A 24975-nucleotide genomic window follows, 5' to 3' on the forward strand; every position below is an offset into this window, starting at 1 on the left:
TAAAAAAATTAAAATTCCCCAAATAAAATTAAAAAAAGTCAACATTTTGAAAATTTGGCGAAACTAACCTGTCGGCTGTCAGGTCACAGACAATCAGCTGTTATCGTGTTATTATGATTTTTCGTTTTGGCACAGCTTTTGGCCAGTTAGCGTTTCCTTATTTTATTGCTATAATTTAATTTTGATGATTACATTTGCACAAAAACATAGCTTTTCATTGAAGTTATTGCGTAGTATACGTTTTTGATCTGAAACATAATTTTAACATAACAACTTTCAAAGGAAGTTCCGGTAAATGCGTGCAATGGAGCGTATTTTTTAGAAGTTTTTGTTAGTCGGTAGCAGCACCTTAATTTTTTTTAATACAAAATTCTGTACAAAAGTGATTCTAAATATCCATTCATACTTTCATACAGAAGCTCAGTTTATAATACCACCTGTGTAAAACGTGTGAAAATAACATAAGTCAATGGTAAATAATGAATTAATTTATATAAAATTTATAAAGTATCATGAAAGTATCACTTCAACAAAAGCGAAACGTCAAATTGTAATTTGTATCAAATTGTTTAATGTGTACATATAAACCACGGCGGGTAATCTTCATAGAAGATTTTTGGGCATTATCCCATATTGGAGGAGTGAATTAGAACATGACTTTCTTTTTTTTAATTATTCAATATGGCCGTCGCTGCCATTTATTTTTGTCTTTGACATCGACATTTTAACTCTGGTTTATTATGATTTCATTATGGTACATAGTTGTCTATGACTTCATTACTAGTTTATCCTTGATCGAGTGAAGTATCGTTAATTTCTATCCGTCCTTATCCTCTCAGATAAACCAGTAATTTGGTGTGCCGTGTGGTAATTATCCCCATGTACAAAAAGTGTTGTATAGAAAACTGTGCGAGTAAACGACAGGACGTCAAATTGCATCGGTTTCCCACATCTGAGATAGGACTCCAAAAGTGGTTACAATGCATTGGTAGTATTCAACTTCGCAGCCATAATTTACAGAGACTACGTAGGATATGTGTTTGTAATAAACATTTTGAAAAGAGGGTCATTACTGCCACATTGCGTTTACGTTATGGTGCTTATCCAACTTTATTTTCGGAAAACGAAATAACAAGTGGCTTGCCTGCAGAAGTTTCCGAAAACATTGGTAAGTACATACTTTACTCTGACATATTTATGCTAATTCGCTGCTCGCTAATGCCGTCATTAAATCTTAATTAATGAATTAACTTAATTATTACCGTTAATTAACAGTACGTTAGTCGTGGGTACGAAACTCAATAAACTTGTACTTTGCCAAATGTACTAAAATCTGTTTTACATTTTATTTGTTTATTAGTCATAACTTGTAGCATGTTATCTGTTCTTAATCTAAAGCTCTGTAGTTTTAGGTAATTAAAAGAATGTAAATGAACAAGAGCTATCGAAAAAAGTGTAATTAATAATTGCTCTTTACAATATTGAGGTATAAACCCGCGACAAACAATATGATAACACCAATACAAAGAAACGACACAAAACAGGAAATAGGAACAAATTCAGTTTCAAAAATCAAAAATAATATTTTCGTAATAAGAATAATACTTTCTAATTTAGTCGTTATATGTTAACTTCTGAGAAATTCGGTATTTTTTAGGTCACAATTTACTGTAAGAGAATAAAATATTTATTTAACATTATTTAAATGGTTTTAAATTAAATAAATGTGTTTTATACTCGAAAGAATGAAAAGTTAGTGCTTGTTAATTCAATGTAGTTACTTAAGTAATCCACTAAATTATTTTAAAATGTTAAAGTTCTGTCGGACATCAAATGCTGTCCTCATAAATAACCTCTTTTATGTTTTGTTTACATTCTTTTACCTAAATGTACGAAGATGTAGTTTGGGAAATTGTTTTTGATTACAGTATATAAATGTTTTATTCTGGTTAAAAACAATTTTCAATCCAAGCTTAAATTAAGCTAGTTATTTGTTGTAATAATAATTATTTGATCTGTTTATCATTGCTTTAAAATTAATATATTAAAAAAATCAAGTGACTACTGGAGTCACAAATTAACATTCCGGGCTTTGTACGGGGCCCCAATTCTTTAAATTTTCCTAAAACCACTGGTCAAAGTAATTCTATTGATATTGTTGTTACCTCAGTCCTTATTGTAAATTGCAGACAACATGCATTATGTGTGCAAAATTAATCTTCAATTATAATACTTGCCATGAGTTAAAAAGACATTAATAATTTTTCAGTGGATGTGACGAATGAACACTGCTACACCAAAAAACAACATGAAGACCATTCATATTATAAGTCTGCAGGTAAGTTTCGGTACTAACATCTTTAGACAGTTACTTGTATCAAATATAGTTTATGTCAAATTTGCAAAATCTGACTAACCATGTGATGTGAACCTTAAACATAAGTGACGTTATTTATGAATTATGCATAACAAGGATTTGTGTTTTGAACTTACACTTTTTCATTTCAGATTTGGTGCATGAAAAACCAACTACTACCCGTGCTTTTATGCCCATTGAAAATTTTCTGCAAATGGCAGCCACAGGTAACTATTTTCAATTATCCGACTCATCTGCAGTATAAAATATTTATTTCTTGTTCTAAAGAAGCTTAAGTACACCCTATTGTAACTATATAATACTCATAGGGAAGCTCATAAACAAACCCAATAGCACTCCCTTGGTCAGAGTTATATTATAATAAACTCTTTATACAGTGTACTGCAAAATATTAATTATTGTATGATTTAATTTTTGTCATTTAATTATGTATGTGAAGTATATAATATTGAAAAGATTTATCTCCTTAATTACGGCGATGATAACCTGATAAATAAAATTGTCGGTTTGTAATGTGTGAAGCTCACTTCTGAATAATAATCATAATTCTTTATTTGAATTTCTCTACAGAAACGTTGAAAATTGAAACTGAATCCTTATTCATAAAATCACGTGATTTTACTTGTCCATTGATTAGGTACTTCTTTAGCCTGAAGATTGAACGTTCTCAGTGCTGAAAAAGATATTAAATGGAGTTGAGTCATTGAATATTTGCATTACAGGTTTGGTGCAAATTTGTCCGGTCTCACCTAACACTTCACAGATGGAGAGCAGACCACGAGGAACGCGTGTCAAAGGTATGTTATTATTTTTAATTCATTTGGTGAAATGATTTTTAGCCTCCTCTAATCATTAGGCTACTACGGCTTTTTATACAAACTAACCGTTTATTTACTTTAATTTTTTTAATTTCAGAGTCGGAAAGTGTATTTACCAGGGAAATTGGACCCTCGACTCCCAAACGAAACAAAAATATTAGAAAACGTTTGTTTCACAGTATAAATACCCTGACACCTAAATGTAGAAGAAATTATAAAATATGTCGACTGTCCAAGAAGCAGTTAGTTTTGAATAAAAGAGCAAAATGAGATGTTTTGAATAAATTAACTTCCAAAATGAGGCCAGTTGCAAAAAAATATTTTGGATGCAAATCAAGCAATATGCAAAGTAAATTAAAGGACGAAGATTTTCAAACGAAGAAAAAATTATTGCTTTATCAATTCTCAAACAGAGCCCAAAATGTAACAAATTCTTAGAAAGAATATTTTTTGCCGTCTAAAAATACCCTCAACAAAATGATCTCGATGTTGAAAGTTCTTCCTGGAATAAATAAACAAATCTTTGACACGATAAAATAAGAGGTAAATCTATTTTTAAACTATCTTACATTTTATCTTTGTTAGCGAAGACGGCTGGATTACTTAATTTTTTTTTATGTTAGTAATCCGGACTATGAAGCTATAGGTCACTGGATCGGATCCTGTTATGATGTGAGTCGTGGAAGTAATTTATATTTATATCTGTTGTCTGTGCCCATAGTACCTAGCTTTACTTAGTTTACGACTAGTAACGGTGGACATTAGTCAATTGTCTCAAGATATTTATTATTTATTTCAATTATTATACCAAAGTCTGGAGTACATAGCATAAAGTAATGTAAAATAAATCATAAAGTAAAGTAAGGTAAGGGTACTGACACTGTGCAAGAGTAAATGTTGGATTGAATTATGATTTATAAAATTGATTACATCATTATGTAATTCCAATTTTTATATCAATATTTTGTTTATTCCAGACGACCAACTGGAGTGAAAAACAGAGATATTTCTCCATCATTTTTGATGAAATTTCTCTGCAACCTGGACTTACGTACTGTAGAGCAAGAGATAGTGTTAACGGGTTTGTGGAATTAAAAACAAATTACTAGCCAGTTTGCTGACCATGTGCTGGCATTTATGGTTCGGGGCGCTGTATACAAATGGCAACAGCCGATTGCATTTTATTTCTGTAAAGTTGCCTCTAAGCACGACCAGTTAAAAGTTATAATCAAAGAGATAGTGGCAGCAGTAGTTGACGCTGGACTGCTACCTGTCGCACTAATATCTGACCAGGGCACAGCATTTCAATCGACCATGAAGAGTCTTCTCGAAGATACGAAACGAGATCAAATGCAATCAGGTGGACCTTTTGGTAAGTTTTGAAACTAAGTACTACATATAGGTATTTATTTAGTTTTGCATTTTACTAGCAGAAAAGTGTATGAGAAAAATAGTAAAATTTGAGAAAAAAATCTTTACGTGGTATAGTATAACAGTTAAACAACACAGTCCCATATCTTTCTACATAAGTTGTCTACAGTGCCCCTCCCTAAGTTAAAATAGAGATTACGCTTTATTTAGTCTGTTGTTCGCATAATCCTCATACGCCTACCAGTAATTTAATTTTATGAAAGGAATGCTGATAATATTTGCTAATTATTAAAAAATCGAGATTAATCTAGCAACCAGTTGTATTATTATTTGCTTACACACACATATTAAAAAAAACCAAAGTAAACATACAAAGAAACAACACGTCCATAATTTCATTCTTTTGTTCTTATCACTTCTAAACCGCCCCAACCGAAAAAAGTTTTATGATGTTTTTCTTTAAAAAAATTAAAGTGTTATCTTACAACACAAGCCTCCGCCGATGGCGGCAGCATCAAAGTTAACATCTGGCGTACCTACTCAATCCATTATTGTTACCCATTATTATGAAATACCCAGAACTTAAAGATAGAAATAAACAATAAATAAATGTTTTATCTTTTGTCTGACTGGGAAACTAATAACAATGGGGTTATAAAAATTCTGGAAGAATGGTTTGTTTTGTCGAAAAAATTATGAGTTTTCAGATTCTGGGTGACTTTTATTTATCGAACAAAGCTAAGTCAATTGCATTGCGAACCCTATACTTCATTAATTGTATATAAAATTTTCTTTACCAATTACAAAAACAACTTGATTTCGACATAAAGTCCATAGAAAATATTTTCTCATAACCATTGAATGTTTTCATCTTGTCCTAAATATAATGTAAGATAGTACGAGAATGAAAATAATATGTAGTAAATATCGAAACAAAACTACTGAAACAGCTCTTTAAACAGGATGAAACAGTGTCATCAATAAAACCAATCAAAGAATACAAATAACAAAAAGTTAACAATTATATTCTTAAGACGAAGTGGTATCGTGGTTGCGTTAACGGCGGAATGACATTTAATGTATTTACAACGGAATACACAAGAAAAAATCATTGAAATATGTCTAAATAATATTGGAATTAAATTGATTTTCCATGGAAAAAATTAAGAGTTTTCAGATTCTGGGTGATTTTTATTTATCGAACAAAGCTTAGTCAATCGCGTTGCGGACCCTATACTTCACTAACCGTATATAAAATTTTCATTACCATTTACAAAAACAACTTGAATTCGAATTTTTCAACATACAAAAACCGAGTTTCCTTCATCTTAACTATGGATTGTTGTGCTCTATATGTATGATTAAACAATATTCAATACTTGCCTTGCCGGGGCGACAGTTGTACCACTAAACTACATTTAACATAACAAACTGTTGGAGTGTTTTCACAAAAATATATGAAGATATTGGTAATAAAAACATCATGAAATTCATAATAAAAATAAAATATCATTTTTTTTTTCAGATTCAGTCATCTCATTAAGTGGCCAAGATCTGGTAGTAATATATGATCCACCTCATCTTATAAAAGAGATACAAAATAATTTCCTAACAAAAAATATACAAAATGACGGAAAAATATCGAAATGGAGCGACATTTTCGATGTACACCGAACTGATTGCAGTCACGCTCAAGCCCGACTTTTACACAAATTAAATGACCACCACGTGCTTCCTGAATATATAAACAAAATGAAGGTAATTGGCATGTTATGCCTATTAATTTATAAAAACAAGATCTATAGAATCATTTGTATACAAAAATTAACTCATTTTGAGTTTCATCACATATGAAAAAGATTTTTCATGTGTGTTCCGACACATTCATATATTTGTTGATCAACACCGATCACTTAATATGTTGCTGTTGTTCTAATTTTGTAGTACAATTTTCTTTATTTCACAGGCATTCAAACAACATTACTTTTATTAGATAAGACTGTGGCAGCTGCTCTATCATATACTTCTCAGTTTTGTAAGTAACTTTCTTTAATTCCTCCTTCCTCCTCATTTTGTATGAGCAAGATCACATATATATTTATAATTGTAATCTAATAATTTAAATTTCTTATAGAATGTTACTTACCTACTACATGAATAAATAAAAATGCTGTGTCTAACCATAGTTGATTAATGTTATTTTATGACAATAGTCATAACAGGACGAGTCAATGACACAAGTTTATAAAATAATAAAAATAAAGATCAATCAGTCGTTATCTCAGAATATAGTTATACTATCTCGCAAGGAAATACATGTCACAGGGTAACACCACACGCCATGATCCAAAAGTAATATTCTGAATAATCAATGGGCGTTAATTTTGACTTTCCATTCAGATAATTTTGAATCATAGCTTGTGGGGTTACCCTGTGCATGTTCTCTTCAGATAGTACTTCAAGATTTGTAGTAATTGTAAACAATTCAATGTGGTGTTTTTGTTCACTTTATTTATCTCAATATCAAACAACCTAACGTAGATTACTTACATAAATAATATAATATCCATATTTCAGCTCATTTCTATTATTTAACTTCTATATAAGATTTCTTTTTCAGCTCATTACTCAGACGACCGTGAAGTTGGTAAGACCATAAAGAATACAGCTGAAACTGTATCGTTTTTCGACGACGTCTTTGATTCTACCAACGGAGCCACACTCAATCATATAAAATGAAAAGGAAAAAATCTCAGGAAATATGAAATTTTGTTGGCCAACAGAGTGAGTAGGTTACCCGTGCGAGTGTACCTTTATTAAAAAAACTGGGTTACAACACTCAAAAGTTTTAAAAGATTGGGGCAATTTTTTAAGGAGAAAAATATAAAAATAATGCGCACGAGACATTTTAATTCAGACCCAATAGAAAACTTTTTCGGTCAAGTGCGCGCCTATAATTTTGGAAATAACGATTCGGATTGCCACACTTTATAAACACATTTCGATCTCTATTGATTACTCGTTCATAAAGTTTCATTCGGAAACCTATAATTGCGAAGCTGATTCGGGTAATCAATTGATCAATGTACAAAATCTATTTAAAGAAACGGAGGTCGAAAATGTTACTGAGGATGTTTGTACTGGAACTACTAATGTATGAAATGTTGAATTTGAAAATATTTACGTGCAAGCGTGTCGTGAAAATTTACACGTACACTCACGTGCATACACTGCGGGGTGGTTAGTTCGTAAAATTACACAGAAAGTCAAATGTGAAGATTGCAAAAACGATCTTGCCACAAACGAAAGTTCTATCCATACTTGGATTAGCCATATGGAATTTAAAACCATTAAACAAAACAAACTAACCTACCCTTCGGAACATGTGGTGGCTTATTTTGGCAATATTGTGAATGAATCAAACGAATATTTAAAAAAGAGCCTCACAGAAATAATCTGACAAAAGAAATAAAACAACATACCCTTGCTAAGTACTCCTTTGCCTTTCTCAATTGTATGGTACATGGGCCGCTTGTAATAGAGTGTATTGTTACTATAACAATTCGTTTTGCGGTTTATAATTGATGCAATATTATTAATAAAATTATTAAAGGCACAGACGTATTTCGGCTACGGGGTAAGATTTTACCACAACAAGGCATTAAATAAGTATAAAAAAAAAAATTGAAAATAAAAAAGGTAAAATAAGTAATTTATATTTTAAATTAATTAAAACCGAACCGTACAATTGAGGATGTCAAACAAATACTTAGCTAGAATATCTTATTTCTTTTGGTTATGTGAGCCTCTTTTGCCTTTTGCCTAACATTCGTTTGACTCGTTTACAACATCACCAAAATACCTGAGCGCATGTTCAAAAGGGTAGGTTAGTTTGTTTTTGTTCAATTAATGGTTTTCAAATGTTTTAAACAAAAATTCCTGTGACTAACTATCTAGTTAGTCACAGGAATTTTTGACATAGCTAATCAAATTATGGATAGAGTCTGCGGTGGTGGTAAGATAATTTTAAAGTTTTCATGTTAAATTTCTGTGTAATTTTACGAACTGAATAAGTACCCTACCGTGTACCTGTAAACTTACGATTTGCTTGCACGTAAAGATTTTTAGTTTTAACATTTGGTACATTGTAGTTATACCTTCAATAACATTTTCGCCATCAGTTTATTTAAATAGATTTGGTAATTTGGTCATTTCATTAACCGAATCACCTTCGGGATTTTTACTTTGAATAGAATAATCAATAGAGACCGAAATCTCTTTGTAAAGGCGTATAATCCGGAGAGTTATTTCTAAAATGATTGGTTATCAATTGTACGAAAAAGTGTTCTATTGTGTGTCAATAAAAAATATTAATTGAAAAAAGAGTGTTGCAGCCTAATTTTTTAAAGTATGTACAAATGCCCCGAGGAACTGCCCATAAATGTTTGATTTTACTAAAAAAAATTGAAAATAAACAAGGTCAAATAACAAAATGTGTTTCATTTTTCAAAATTTATTCACCTAATTAATACCGAATAAGCCTAGGAGCCGGAAAAATATGCAAATTGGCTGTTAACACTGTGCCTTCGCTTTCATGTCATACGTAATTTAAAAAAAAACCAACTGTCATGTTCTAAATCACTCTTTCCTTATTGGCCATTATCCGTAAAGGGGAGTGGTTCGTCTGATACGTAGTATCTCTTATTAGTTTGTGATATAAACCCGTACAATATATTGATTAAATACGTTATTAATAATATTAATTCTCCAATTTGTTGCAGTACGGTGTAGTGCGGTATTATTGAGTAATAATCGCAAAAAACATTAAGTATTTATATGTATGTTTTCTAATAAAAATACGTCTCCTTTACCAAAATGCACGAAGAAACCATTGTTAGCACGCGCATGGACCGCGAACTTCGCAAGAGAGTCATACAACCGGGTGACTACACAATAGTGCCTTATGAAGATTCGCGTTGTAAAATCAAATTATCGGAAGTGAAATGCACCAATAAAGGTGGAGAAGATTGCGAAATAGACCCGGATAGCGTTATATTCAGCGATGACTTTCCAGGAATACTTCTAATTGGAGATAGCGACAATTTTATAGACAAAGATATAGAGCTTATTTTGCAGCAAATGTGTAGTGGTGAGAAGAGTGCAGTGAGTTTGACGTACAGAGACAATGATGAGAATTTAGTAAAACAGGTCAGCTGCAACATAGAGCTGCTGGAAGTGACTGAGGAACAGGTGATCAGCGACTGGTCATGGCAGAGGCTGCATGAGGCAGCAATGCATCATAAGGTGACAACAACTTGTTTATCTTGATGTGAATGACATTTTCCATACACTACATAAGTTTGAGAATGCATTCCTGAAGCCAATGGGAATTGTATAGTAATCACTGGTGCTTAGGTGTAAAGATGACATCTGCATCCAATGGAACGGCAATGCTGAATTAACATTTGGTAACCTTGGGGGCCCAACGGTTAGCACCGTCTATGCTTTGGTTTGTGTTGAACAAGGAGATCCTGAGTTTGATTCCCGTTAAGACCAATTTGTTCTTTGGGAAATAAGTTTTTCTAACACTTAAAATAGGCCTTGACATTGAGTTGTGGACACCAACCCGTTACGCCAAGTACCAAGCTTTTCTAAATTACTTGTGTTGTTGAATTCCTTTGCTCTGGTACTTATTTAACATGGGATTCCCAAGTTTGGGAATGGGTAATTGGTGTGGCTGTCTGGCACATTATTCTTATTAATACGAAGTTCTTTCAGCTATGGTGGAATTTGTAAATACTCTTTTGTCTGACTTTCATATTGCATTACAAATTTTCAGGAGCAAGGAGTATTATTAGTGAAGCAGAAACGGTTACCAGATGCTTTCAGAAGGTTTAGCAAGGCCCTCAAGTTGGTGGTGGCCGTAGAGCCAGCGACTGAGTATAAGGAAATCACAGATTTGAGGGTAACTGCCTTTTCTTAATATTTTATTACTGACCTCTTTCTCTTACAATTTGTTGTCACCCTATTTTGAGTGAACCTCTTCTCTAAAGCCTGTCATCACTGATTGTGAGTTTTTCACATGAAAGACTTTGCTGTTGTTGTAATGGGATGGTTTGTTCAGGGTCTATACCTCCTTCGTCCAACTAATCAACCAGCAAGTGGTCTATTGTAATCACTATTAATTTTAACTCACAGCCAAGAGCCACAGAATTAAAGAACTCGGATTGTATTAGGCTTTATTCAGAGTGGCCGCGAGCGCGGGTGCGTGTAGATATTGGCTCGGTCCGCCCATGCTTTTCACAGTGTTTCGTCTAGTATCTAGTGTCTGTATGCGACGTTTGTTTCGACGCATGGATCTACCCGCTGCCGTAGGCGCTTCGGCACTGTGAAAGGGAACACGCCAAGAACCGCGCACCCGCGTCTACCACCGCGCCCGCGCCTTCACTCTAAATGAGCCCTTAGGTTCAACATGTTGGCCACTCTTGAGATTTTGAAATTGTTTGTAATGATTTTGATTGTTTAACACATTCAGACTTGGATCAAATTGACTATATTTTGTTGTCCAATGGGGCAGATTTTCATATGGCTAATGGAGGTGCATCACCTCCCACCGTTCCATAAACCAAAAGTTTTTTCAGGCGGTTTGCCTAGTTTTTGAGTGTGTATTCTTGTCTTAATCTTGGGCAAAAGAAGAGGACTGAGTCAATGCAGGACTTCACACATCTTTATTGAGTCACACCCCGGATACTCCATACAACGGGCGAAAATTATTTACCCACTACTACTACTTACAGTAAGGCGCTATCTGCACACGCATAAATGTGTGTGTGAAGTGGCAGGGTTACACATCACTTGCTCGTAATATTACGTTACGTGGTCAGAGCGGCAACATAGCGAAAATTCTAACGCAAATCTGTTATCTATAATTCTATGATAGAATCGATAATTATACATGTTCATTACGTGTTTATATTGATATAATATTATATTTTTCATTAATTCACTAACTAGAATAATATTGAAGATTTATTTTAAAAACGTATTAAAAGCACTTTATATGTAATATTTTGGACAGGTACCTTTAAATAAGGTAACCGAAGTATTCCAAATTGTGTGTCCAAGTTTATCATTGCCTAGTTAATAATTAGGTATATTCACTACGTAATATTTATCGGCAAAACAAATTGAAAATTCGAGAACCCTTGTCTAGCTCACGAAGTTATGGCGTCTTATTATATTGATATAATAAATCCGTATTATATATTACTCTGCACTAATGAAACAATAACTGAAGGAGTCTCAGACATAAGTTTTTTTACTTACTTAAACAATAGAAACCCTCTCGTTATTCTCTGTTTAGATGATTATAAACAGCCGTACACAGCATAATTCACGACCATTATAAATTGTAACGTAAAATGATGTTGTATATTATTTACGTACAAATTTTCGTAATGAATAAATTAAAACTATATTCAAATAGCAAAGCCGTCTTAGCGCGAAAACGGCTCGCCGACAGCCTTGTTGTCGTTCAGTCAATGTGACCGTCAATGTGTGGGGCGTGGAACGGTATCTAAAGCTAGAGAGGGGCGGAGTTCTGTGAACTTTCTTCAGGATGTACTTTTCATCACAATTTTCTCCTTCACAGTTACAATTAGCAAAACAAACTACTCAATATTACAAGCGGGTAAAACAAAGTAAACTAAATTACTTCTTAAGTGGAGACTACAACTTGACACGGATAGTGTAGGAGACCGTGACGAACATTTTTTAAAGAAGTTATAGTGAATTCGATGAATGGAGCTCATTATTAGGATAGATCTATAAACTTACTCCAAGAAAGACTATGAAATTTACCTAAATACAACATTAAACAGTGTATACAACACTTTGATTGGGACAATTATAATATTTACTTTATTGAATGTCATGGTGTTTCTATTACCATGACATTTATTATTTACTAGTGGGAGTATTTTCCCAAAAAAATATTTTTGTTATTGTTGATACAAAGATCCAACAAATACAAAGAAAACTTCCTTTGACCCGGCTGGACAGGAACCAGCGACTTCGTCATAACATACAAATATTCGCCATTACTAATTTCTTGCATCTTTGTTTCTGGTTTTACGACTTTTTTTATCATAGACCTATAAGATAAGATGAACCTATAAGATTTTATTAGATTAGAAAGATTTTTCTTCTATCAGGCTGGTGCATAAAGGACAATTATTTTCTTATTTTACCCATAACATATTATATTTTTAGGTAAAACTCTACAATAACTTAGCGCACATCCAATTGGAATACAATGAGTACTCAGCAGCGTATGACTTGTGCAACCGGGCCCTAAAGTACGAACCAGACAACATAAAAGCTTTATATCGGAGAGGCCTTGCACGAGTCGGCTTACATGAATATGAGGACGCGTGGAAGGACATAAATACAGTTCTACGGATAGACGCTAACAATAAAGCGGCTCAACAGAAGATCAAGGAGTTGAAACTAATTCTTGAAAATATGAATAAAAATTACAATAGTGTTATTAAGAAAATGTTTAGATGATTTCTTTTGTAATAAGTGTTTAGATAGATAAATATAAGAGTACGTAATTTGAACCAGGTTTTTATTTTGCATTAATTTATTAATTTGTAAAGGATTATAAAAATAAAAGTTATTTGGTTTTAGACTTACTAAAAATATTTATTAGTTAATTGAAGAAGAAAATATAGTCTAAGGGAGTCACTGCCGATTTCGCTTTCGTCATTATGCTGAAAATTTTAACCTAATATCTTCGAGACACGCGTACCTCTTAAGGGTCGAGCCCCACTATTGTTATCATCCATACAATGGACGCGTAGGAATCTACGCATTGAAATCCAAATAATTTTGATTTCATACTTAGCAAATTACACTTGAAATCGTAACATTGATTAAACTCTACTGCTTATTTGTAAGGCAAATTCCCCCGAGAAGAATGTGTGGGAAACTATAATAGGGGTTTTTTTTTTGTATGTAAACATTTCATTACTTACAACATTTGTTTTAAATAATGATGGATGAAGACAACCTGCAAGAACTAAACGGGTCACAATCATAAATTTTATTAATCCCAGTACGCAGAAACTGAATAATAACCTTTAGTGTAAAGTTTTCGTTTCACTGTTGTCTTAAACCTCATAAATGGCAAATTGTGGATTAACTGGAATATACATTGGTCCTTAGATAAATTTGTGACTTTGTGAAGAAGATTGTCAAGAATTGCCAGTTGTATTTTTATCCCTCATATTCAGTTATGTTTATCACTATAGCATCGTTCGTGAAGCACGACACATCGCAGTTACAATATAGTAAGGTTTGAATCCCACTAAGGCTCAATTTACATTGCGGCGGCGGCGGCGGCGAAATGGAATGGAAGCGAATTTTTGTACCGAAATTGTACGGTCAACGGCACATCAGACTACACATTTTTGTTCGAAAATCGCTTAAAAAGTTACGTCCATGTGTTTACATAGCAAAATGAACATTATGTCAATTGTGTAATGTACAAATTAGATACGAGCCAAAAAACAAGGCGTACTGCGACCGCGCGCGCCTTCTTGCGCAGCGAGGCAAAATTGACGCTTTCGTTCCATTCCTTAAATAGATGTCCAAGTATAGATGCGACTTGAACGTCTGTTTTATATAGAGTGTCGTTAGAACCGTAGCCGTGTTAATTTCTCATACAGTATCTGGTCGATGCTTTCTGCGCGTTCGCATTGTATTGCGCCTGCGAGACTGCACGCGTACGTGCGCATAAAAGTTAATCACCCAGTGTTGAGCAATCACTATAGTGCGCCACGGTACTCCATATAAATCGCACATTTAGTATGGACGCAATGCCGAAGCGTGCCGTCTAGTGAGGTTCAACCTTTAAGGGACCTTCCTAAATTTGGGTTGATAAATATATTCTTCGCATTATTTTCTTTCAACATGAAATAACGTGATACACTTCATTAACTGCGCTCGTAGGCGATGGATATGGCGTGTTACTCCTCGTAGGACTGACGACGACGAAGTAGTGGCGTCTGTGCGATCCACCTTAAATCTTTCAAGGACTTTAGGAGCGCGAGGTGTAATTCAGGTAGCTCTACCACACAATTAATAATGCAAAAAAAAACAGCCTCAACCAAATCTAACACACGTGGAAAACACATCGATCTTCCGCCATGTTGAATGGTTCTGGAGTTCTGCAGCTTGATCTTGATTGCCCCTCCCGATCGGAAACTGCGTCTTTTCCGAGTCGAGGCGCTTAATTGCGATTCACAACTGGCCGATCGGAAACTTTTGACATTTCAAATCGGAACAATAGCTGATTTAACTCACAAATTAGAAAGATATAATAGGAATCAGGTTCATCTTCTCGCTCGGAAACCCATCTCATTTCGAGACTCGGCTGGGCTACCCCATCGGGTCGATTCCGGTTTGAACTAAAATCAGCTTGCTGGTGGCAGTTGTTGCCGTTAGGGCGCGTTCCCATTATGTCGTGACGACAGATAGTCGTGCAGTTTAAAGTGTCGTGGTTTATATATTTCAATGAAGTTATTCACACATAGAACAACACGATTAACTATCGTTCACGATTTATTTGACCGTACGACGACAGATTGTCGAGACAATGGAAAGAGTTAGAACGACATTCGTCAGACGATAAATAAAACGTCACGATGAAAATGTGAAAAATCCCTTTTGAATTCCTGCGGGAATACAGCATGGAGTCCTTGGGAAATCGGGAGACCCCGACAGGGAGTTAATTCCATAACCTAATTGTACGTGTGAGAACGCTCCCCTGGTGTGCGTATATGACATATAGTTGTTTAGGACACGTACGTTATAAACAAAGTATTCACAGATTACCTAGTGGGTTATCGTTACCCACGCGTGCACTCGTATATATCGGGCACGCGTGCTTATTACAACATGCGAGGACAAAAATTACAAAATAGGAATTTTTCCTTTCATTTGCTGGGTATAATCAACAGACGCGATTGCTTACGACGAGGCGCTATACAAGTCATTTTTAATTGTGGTAGTCCTAAACCAGTGCGTGAGCACATACTATTTGATACCTACAATATGCCTACAATTTATAGATTTTATTCCTTTTGAATTTGTATTCTTATTGACGTTATGTTTTTTCATATTCAGTAGTTGTCTTACAAATATTATAGCTGGAGAAATACGTCCCCGAAAATCCCAAAGCATTGTTTAAATATTTCGGCCTTCTCCCTCTTCCTAAAATTACTGGTAGACGTCTCGCCAACAGTTATTATGGAATCGTATATAATCATATTTATAATTCACACCTCTGATATAATAAAGCCACATCTGCAAAATGACAACTTTTCAAGAGAGAGGTTAATGTGTGAAACACTGAAAGCGGGTGCGTGTCGGGTGTGTGTCGGGTCGGGTGTAATTCCACATGGACGACAAAACACTACGCGCCGCCGGACAGGCGCAGGTCGTGTCGGCGATAACTTTTATGATTAAATAGGAGAATCACTTATCTATACGTAATTTTGTTTCCGTAAATTATTTTTAAGACTTTCATGTGAGAGAAACACTTTCACGAGCACAAATGGCAATTTTATACCCAATAATAATAAAAAACTAGCGGTTTCTGCCGCCAAGCGTTCAGTTTTGAAGGGTAAGGGTGCTGGCGAAATTACAGGCACATGAGACTAAGATCTTTGCGATTTAAAGCTCTGAGTGACACTGCAACTGTTATAGATAGGCGCACGTGTCGCTGTTGAGCGCATCTCTAGAGCCTCAGCACTATTCCTGTTAGTATACACAGGTTTATTTACGTTTGTTTCAACTTTGTAATAATCTCAACATGGTAGCAGTGTATATTTAAATAATCTCAACTGTGGCTTACCACCAGGCGGACTTGTTCGTCTCGTCGCTTGGTATAATAAAAAAAAAGTTACGTATTCCTTTCGGCTATGAAATATTCCGGAATATTAGCTACCCAGGTCTTTAATTGGTTTAGATTCAAACCTTCAATCAATAGTACGAATTCAGAACGATAACATTTTAATAATTACGTGGAAAATTAGGTCAATCTCAACATGTCCGTTACTGTATCTAATTGAAATAAAATAGTAGAGTGAGTTAAGTAACGAAATAGGTCAGGAGCGTAAAAGAGGCGTGGTACCGCAAGGCAATTATTGATGCCGTTGTTCTATTTTAAACAGTTTCAAATGCAGGACGTATTTATCCTATCCTAGTATATATCCTATCTATCAACATTTATTGACATTTGTGTAAAAAACAACCTTTGTAGAAAACTTGATACGGCTTCAGCAAAATTCATTTCTTGTTGTGAATTAAAACTTGTTTTCTCTACGTAGTGAACAGTCGATGTATATGAGGAATTTTAGAGAGAATATTGCTGGTTTAACGCCATATGACATCATTCCTGAGCCAGTATGACTGCTGTTCTGACATCAGACTTGTTTAGTTGACCTTACTTTAATGTAGTCAACTCGGATAATTTGATGCGAACGCACGCTCAATAGCGATACAATTTTGTAAACAGTGCACGAATAGTGCATGTTTTGTTTCTTTTAGTGCGTAATTTGTGACTGTAAAGAATAATAATGGCAAGTGAGTGTGATTTTTTTCTATATTTTAATGGTTTTTGTTGTCAATTACAAAAAAAATACGTCAGGTGTGAATAAGGAACATGCTCATATGTGGATGAAGTAATTATGTATTTTTAGAGTTGGTGTCGGTTTGTTTATATTTTAACCGATTACGATGACCCAGTATGGGTACCTAATTGTTATATCAGTGCATATAGGAATTACATTATGTACCCCAGAGTTTGAATTTGGTAGTTATCTCACTGAAAGCAAATATTTTAACATTATTTTTTTTTAAATAGTCCTTTTCGATTACGATTACTTTGTTCATGAATCTAACTGGATACTTTCCTTCTTGGTTCAAAACAGGAAATTTATTTACCACAAAGTTAACAATAGCGTACTCTAACTTGAAATGCAATGAAACATTGTCACAGTCCAGTTGCGTTAGTGATACTGATAACGAAAGTGTCAATTTATTTTTTGAAGACGCAAAATGAGTTTTACAGAGGGAATGGTCAGAGTTTATATGGCATTTGCATTTTCATGGTTATCTATTCAATTAGCCTTGTATTTAAATTAACTGGAGTCATTAAAGTAAGATTGAATGTAATCAAAATTGCCTAAAGTCATTTGAATATAATGGAAAATAACACTTGTTACTTAAATTAATTAGTATTATTTTTCAATGGGAGTGTGCTTACTTTTGTTGAACTAAAAACCTAGACATACTTTTGTTGAACCAAACATCCAGACATACTTTTCTGTAACCAAAAATTTAGACACGCTTTTGTTGATACATAAACATAAAATCGCACTTTCGGTATAATAAAGTCACATCTGCAAAATGGCAACTTTTCAGGAGACGCACGAAATTTTTCGATATTTTTTTTTGTTCAAATAGGAGCGTTATACAATTTCACATTATACTTAAATTGTTTCATGTAGTTCGTATTATACAGGGTGATTTGTAAAATACAAACAACCTCACAGGACTGTATTACTAACACTATATAATAACAACATTTGTTTCACGACTCTTAATAATTTAATTGATTGACCTTTGATAACTTTTGTAAGGAAAAATGTTAATAATTTTGAATTTGATAAAAGTGATGGCCGAAATGTAAACTTGGTTTTACCAACAGCCCTTATCGAAACGTACTGCCGTTAAGATAGGTGAGTTACGCGTAACAAGGCTTAACTGAATTATTTCGGTCTACTTTATAAGAGTACAAAATATTATTTTTTACATACCAACAAACATCGAAACATTTTCTTTTTTTGTCTATTTAACCAAAAACGAATTTTAGGCAGGAAACCGGAAGCGCTGGAATCCGGTAAAGGGATTCAAATAGTGACACCTTTGGAGCACACGTTCACTCTCGACGAAAATGCCCTGAGCGAGCTACTGCTGCGCGATGACATACGCGACCGGCCCGTCGTGGTAATCTCTGTCGCCGGCGCCTTCCGCAAGGGCAAGTCCTTCCTGCTCGACTTCTTCCTCAGATTTCTCCACCATAAGGTTTGTATTTTGCACCACAAGAAGAAAGAATGCAATATGATAAACCGTTGATTTTCTTATGAAATGTACAGTATCTAAGTAAAGTAACTAAATTATTTATATCCCACACAAAGTAACAATTACAAATGGCATAATAGTATTTAATACAGGAACATTTGTAGAAGCTGGAGCCGACACTATAAGTCTATGGTAACAATTTTTTTTAAATTATTGAATGTCACGATGTTTGATATTCAATTATTTTTGTGAAATTACCCCACTAATTTGTTATAATTATTAATACAAATATTGAACACTTACAAAAATTCTTTCGATTCTGTTGGATTCGAACCAACGTCTTCTAGCAAATTTAAGAATAGAAATACAGGAGTGGCGTCAAAATAATCAGAATATTCATTTTTATTGAATTGGTATTCAATTATTTGTTGTGAAATTACTCTACTAGTTGTTATAATTATTAATACAAAGATCGAACACTCAGAAAAAATTCCTTCGATCCGGCCGGATTCGAACCGACGTCTTCTAGCTTACCGTGGCAGACGCTATACCAACTAAGTATCCGGCCAGATCGAAAGAATTTTTTCTGAATGTTCGATCTTTGTATTAATAATTATAACAAACTAGTGCAGAGTATTCATGTTAAACCTATATCACCTATTTACGATACCTATATCTTTCGTAATTTTTAGTACAACCTCGGCGAAAGCGGTGGTGAATGGCTGGGCGGCGAAGACGAGCCGCTCAAAGGGTTCAGTTGGCGCGGAGGCTCCGAGAGAGACACCACCGGTTTATTACTATGGTCACAGCCGTTCAAGGCTACACTGGAGAATGGAGAAAAGGTAACCGTGACGTTCTGTTTCTATGAAAAGAATGTATGGAACATTTTTATGCAGTAATTCATTACATTTATTTTCACAAGCCTTTTTCTAATATAGAACTTAGTATGTGCAGTCGACGGTTAAGTATTATTTTAATGGAAGGTCGGTTACTGTAGAGTGTGATATTGTAAGCTGCAAAACCAACCGCCCACTGTAAAAATATTTACAAAAAGATAATATCTACCTTAAACAGTGAGACCTCAAAGAACAATCTTCCAAGTGTAACCTAATAGAAAGAAGAAAGAAAGAAAATTCATTTATTTGTTTACCACAATGATATCACAAAAAATAACGAAACAAAACATAATTAAAACATTCAACTTAAAGCATAAATAAATAATTACGAAACAAAAACACAATCAAAACAAAATAAATAATATATAAAAAAAATATATTAAATTAAAACACGAACTATTCACTCAAACAGTAAAAAGAACACTAGATATAAAGACACTTTGTGTGGTGCTAGTCGCGTTATCAAAAGGGTCACAAACTCAGTATTTGCTGGTAAACGCAATTAGTTCCCAGTAACTACTGATTTTCAGTTAGGACCCTAAGTGAGGTCACATAACAACATACGCAAGCATACTTACTTGAATATAACAGTAAAATAATTGTATATATGTACATATTAACTAATCTAATCTAAGCATAAAATAAATCAGTAGATAGAACACAGGCGGATACTGGCAAACAGCACTATACTGAGCATTCGTCTTTTTCATCAACATAGTAGAAATCAGAATAGGTAGTATACATAGTTCATTAGTACATGTATCGTGTGATTTTCTATATAGTGTTTGATGAATAAAGCCCAATTTAATTTAATTCAAATACCAATTGACATTAGGTACGGCGAGTCCGCCATCAACTGTAGAAATAAAAATTCAAGAATAGCGTGTTATTTTAAAGGCTAGTAACTTCGCATCGAAGAATCGGACTCTGAATAAATGAGATTGGGGCCGAGAATAATGGATTACCGGAATGATTATTGTATTTGCTGGATTCATATGACCTATATCCAAAAGTAGACTATAATATGAGTTGAAATGGAGGTGTGGTGTTGGCAGATTTAACAGGTCTGTTTCTTACAGGTGGTTATTCTCTTGATGGACACGCAAGGCACGTTCGACAGCGAGTCAACGGTGCGCGACAACGCCACTGTGTTTGCGCTCTCCACCATGATATCCACGGTGCAGATCTACAATCTCAGCCAGAACATTGAGGAAGATGATTTGCAACATTTACAGGTACCGTGTCCAAAATTATTTCCTGTATTTTCTTATAATAGAAAATTCTTTATTATTAGCACCACATACATAGAAAGATTACAGGACAAAAATTAAACACATTAGCAGTGTAACAAATTGGCGGTCTTATCGCCTACAGCGATTCCTTCCAGACAACCTTAGGATAAAACAAGAATAAAAGCAGGGGTACTATATATAAATAATTAAACAGACGTACAGAAATTATTAAACAACACATTATTCTTATAAATATACATGTGTATATATACACATACTCATATACATAATATAATAACATACAATTACATAATATATTCCTACATACGCGGCTGGCCGGTCAGAGCAATATGTAGAATTACGTATATACGTCAGGGATTCTGATTGGTCGGGCGGCGTCCGCGGCGCATTGATAGGGCCGGTACGGTGTGGGAGACGCCCCGCCCGTATAAGAGTGAAAGTGAATCGAGGAATCTTACAAAATTTGTAAGATTTGTTGATTCACTTTTATTCTTATTCGAGTTGTTGTCGTGATTTTAATTCAAATCGGGTAGCCCATCCGAGTCTCGAAATCAGATGGGTTTCCGAGCGAAAAGATGGACCCGATTCCTACTATATCTTTCTAATTTGTGAGTTAAATCAGCTATTGTTCCGATTAGAAATGTCAAAAGTTTCCGATCGGCCAGTTGAAAACCGCAATTATGCGCCTTGACTCGGAAAAGACGCAGTTTCCTATCGGGAGAGACAATCAAAATCAAGGTCCTTTTAAGACGGATTCAGTCTTCGGGATCCAACATACACAATATTTACAATTTCGGTGTTATTATAAATAAATAACAAACTAGTGGAGTATTTTCCATAAATAAATGTTGCAATCTCGATATTGTCAAAAGTCAAAGTACTGGGCCATGTCAGCACTAGCGCGCACCACAGCGTATGGCTTTTCTATTAAGAAGACACGTCATGGGATGCCAATGGTTCAATCATCATCACCTAGTTATACGTTCCATTGCTGATCTTCCTATAAGGCGTAAAAAGGTGGCATCCTGTCTGCGCAGAGTGCGAGAGAGCTCAGAGTTCTTAAAATGATAGGGAATAGGTGGGACTCCGATCTGCTTGCTAGGTTCACCGAACTTCACGTCCTGGGAACTCTGTGAACTTACTAAGTATCACACGTCATGTAATCAATTCAATTAACTTCATTCATTCATTTTATTTTTATTTTGTTATTTTTGTACTAACAGTAGAATAGATAGCTTGTAAGTGTACTAACAAAATGGACTGTATATTGTCTGCAATAAATGATTTTTATTTTATTTATTTTTATTTTATAAGAGGATTTAGGTCGTCGTTGTCTGCTATCCAGGCCCAGTGCGGGTTGGTGACTTCCCACGTTTTCCAAGAGTTGTGAACCATCTTCGACATGCTAGTTTCATCACTATAGGTTTCCTTTACCCTAGCGAGTGATGCTGCTACAGAACATTCAATAATTGTATCTTAGTTTGGAATTCCTCATTTTTGTTTAATTTATTAATTACTTATTTTTTTAAATTTGTAATAAAGGATAATAATTTGTGATAAAGGAGTAATTTCACAAAAATAATTAAATATCAATGCAATACAAATTTAATTAAAGTTAATAGCGATATCTCTCTCTAGCCAGGGCAGGTAGCTGTAAAGTTACCTTTTCAGTCAGTTGGGTGACGAAATACTTTCATAGATTTCTCATAGATGGCGCTACGGCTAAAAAGTCGTTGAAAACCAAATACAAAGATCCGACAAACAAGCACATGGAAAAATTCGTGAAGTCCGCTGGTTCGTTCCGAGGCTCAGTTGGCATAGCGTCTGACACGGTTTTCTAGAAATCTTCGTCGGTTCGTATCCGGCCGGATCGAAGGAATTTTTTCTAAGTTTTCGATCTTTGTATTAATAATTATATTTCTTTTTTATTAATGCAGTAGAAATGAGAGATTGTCTCTGCCTACGCCGATGGGAAAAAGGCGTGAAGTATTATGTATGTATGTACTTTTTGTTTTGTGTCCTACCAAGTGACGATTTTATAAGTATATTGTATTGTTATTTTGAGGCAACACGTTTGATGGACGTAAAACCTACCCATAGTACACGGGATCCTAGTTTGGGAGCTAGGCACATCTCTGTACCTGTTTTTCTGTATTTTGCAATAAAGTTATTAAGTAAAGTTAATATAGTTACAATAACTGTAGCAACTGATTTTCCAGTGGGCTTCCGCCTTTATATGGTTTGATATCGTATAGCTTATGGTATTATGTGTGGATCTATCTTAATTTTTTTCATCTTCGACTGCCTGAGTGCCCTGTTGGAGTGCTTGTAGAGGTTTATCATTTCTTGACGTATTATGTAGCTTCAAAGGTGTCTGTATGTTAATATATGTATGTGCACAAATAGTTCTCCACACAATGTTATGTTTTTTCGTTATAAAACGCATATAAGAAAATTTTGACATATAAACAGTATTAATTTGCCAGAGGAACGCACGTCCTCTCGCTTCGAGAGTTTTGTAAGGAGTGCTGATGGAAGGAAAATAGAATTCGAGAACGAATAAAAAAATTTAGAAGTAAGTGGCCAGAAACCAGTAAAGAGGATGATAAAAAGATGGGATTACGATGAAGGAGGTCGCATCGTCACACTGATGGGTAATCATTGTAATCGTCCATAAATTCTGTTAAAATCAAAGTCAAAGATTATTTATTCCATAGGTAAAATAAAATTACACTTGAAAACGTCACATTTAAGCTCCTGCTCGTTCACTACGCTGACCTCCCTGAGAAGAACGAGCGAGAAACTCTAGGGATTGCTCTTTTCAAATAAACTTAAATGCTATGGAATACACTTTGAATCAAATTTGTGTGGATTCTGGAGCCATGTCGTCTTTCCATACATCTTTATCTAACACGTAGACTTCAATTTTGTAATATGATTTTTCGATCAAAATATTTTTAATGTAGTATTTAAACTTAGGAAATGATAAACTTAATATATGCTCCGGAATCCTATTGTAAAAACGTATACAGTTCCCCATAAAAGAGCTGTTTACCTTGGTTAAACGAAATCGTGGTACCATGAGTTTGGACTTAGCTCTAAGGATAATATTATGGATATCTTCTTTCTTATTGAAATTATGTGTATTTTTACGGGCATATAAAATATTTGAGTAAATGTACTGTGATGCTACAGTCATGATACCAGTCTCCTTAAACTTTTCTCTGAGAGGAACCCGAGAGCCTAGACGGTACACAGAACGAATCGCTCGTTTTTGCAATACAAATATGGTTTGAATATCTGCCGCTTTACCCCACATGAGAATCCCGTAGGACATTATACTATGGAAGTAACTAAAGTAAACTAGTCTAGCAGTACTAACATCGGTAAGCTCACGTATTCTGCGGACTGCGTATGCAGCGGAGCTTAATCTTATTCTTAATTATACATCTTTCTAAATGATTTGAACTGCTTTCAATGTCCTTCCTACTATTGGTTGGCGACCATTATGGAAAATGTATTTCTAAAAAGCGGTGGTAGTGTTGTGTAATGGTTCGACTCAAGCGGAGAGTCGTGGATTCGAATTTGGGTGTGCACCTCGTGAGTTTTTCGGAATTTATGTGCGAGATTTAATTTGAAATTTATCAAGAGCTTTTCGGTGAAGGAAAATCATCGCGAGGAAACTTGCACATGTCTGCAAAGCAATGTGGGTGAAGTTTACGTCTAACTATTATTTCTTCTAAATACTATCATTGTACGTTCCAGCTATTCACAGAATACGGCCGCCTGGCAGCACAGCAGAGCAGCGGTTGCAAGCCGTTTCAGCGACTACAGTTCCTCGTCAGGGATTGGAGCTTTCCTTATGAGTATCAGTATGGCGCTGTGGGGGGCCAGAAACTGCTTAATAGACGATTAGAGGTAATATTTTAACGTTAGCATTGTGAGTAAATCTTTTGACTATCAAAGGGGACATAAACGTGTCTAATCACGACGACGCACCCCTCATGAAAGAATGGCACAAGTGGAGTTACAATGAACATGTCTATAGCTCCATTAGATACAGAAAAATGTAACCCAAATCCTCTCCAATTCTTGTAACTCTATCTACA

General features: G+C 34.7%; 2 protein-coding genes and 1 pseudogene across 2 annotated transcripts in view; 2 read left to right on the plus strand and 1 right to left on the minus strand.

The window, feature by feature from the left end:
• LOC113239884 overlaps window positions 1–24975 on the minus strand; it is a 62313-nt gene that overhangs the window by 14807 nt on the left and 22531 nt on the right. The gene's annotated exons all lie outside the window — the stretch shown is intronic.
• Window positions 336–13179, plus strand: LOC113239885 (FK506-binding protein-like). Its single transcript, XM_026477046.1, has 4 exons — window positions 336–472; window positions 9348–9870; window positions 10406–10531; window positions 12838–13179. The coding sequence occupies exons 2-4, from the start codon at window positions 9442–9444 to the stop codon at window positions 13132–13134; spliced, it is 852 nt and encodes a 283-aa protein (XP_026332831.1). The 5' UTR covers window positions 336–472; window positions 9348–9441; the 3' UTR covers window positions 13135–13179.
• Window positions 17196–24975, plus strand: part of LOC113239886 — a 15569-nt pseudogene continuing 7789 nt past the window's right edge.

The sequence above is a fragment of the Hyposmocoma kahamanoa genome, unplaced genomic scaffold, assembly GCF_003589595.1.
Source record: "Hyposmocoma kahamanoa isolate Upper Pololo Valley unplaced genomic scaffold, ASM358959v1 117, whole genome shotgun sequence".
NCBI lineage: Eukaryota > Metazoa > Arthropoda > Insecta > Lepidoptera > Cosmopterigidae > Hyposmocoma > Hyposmocoma kahamanoa.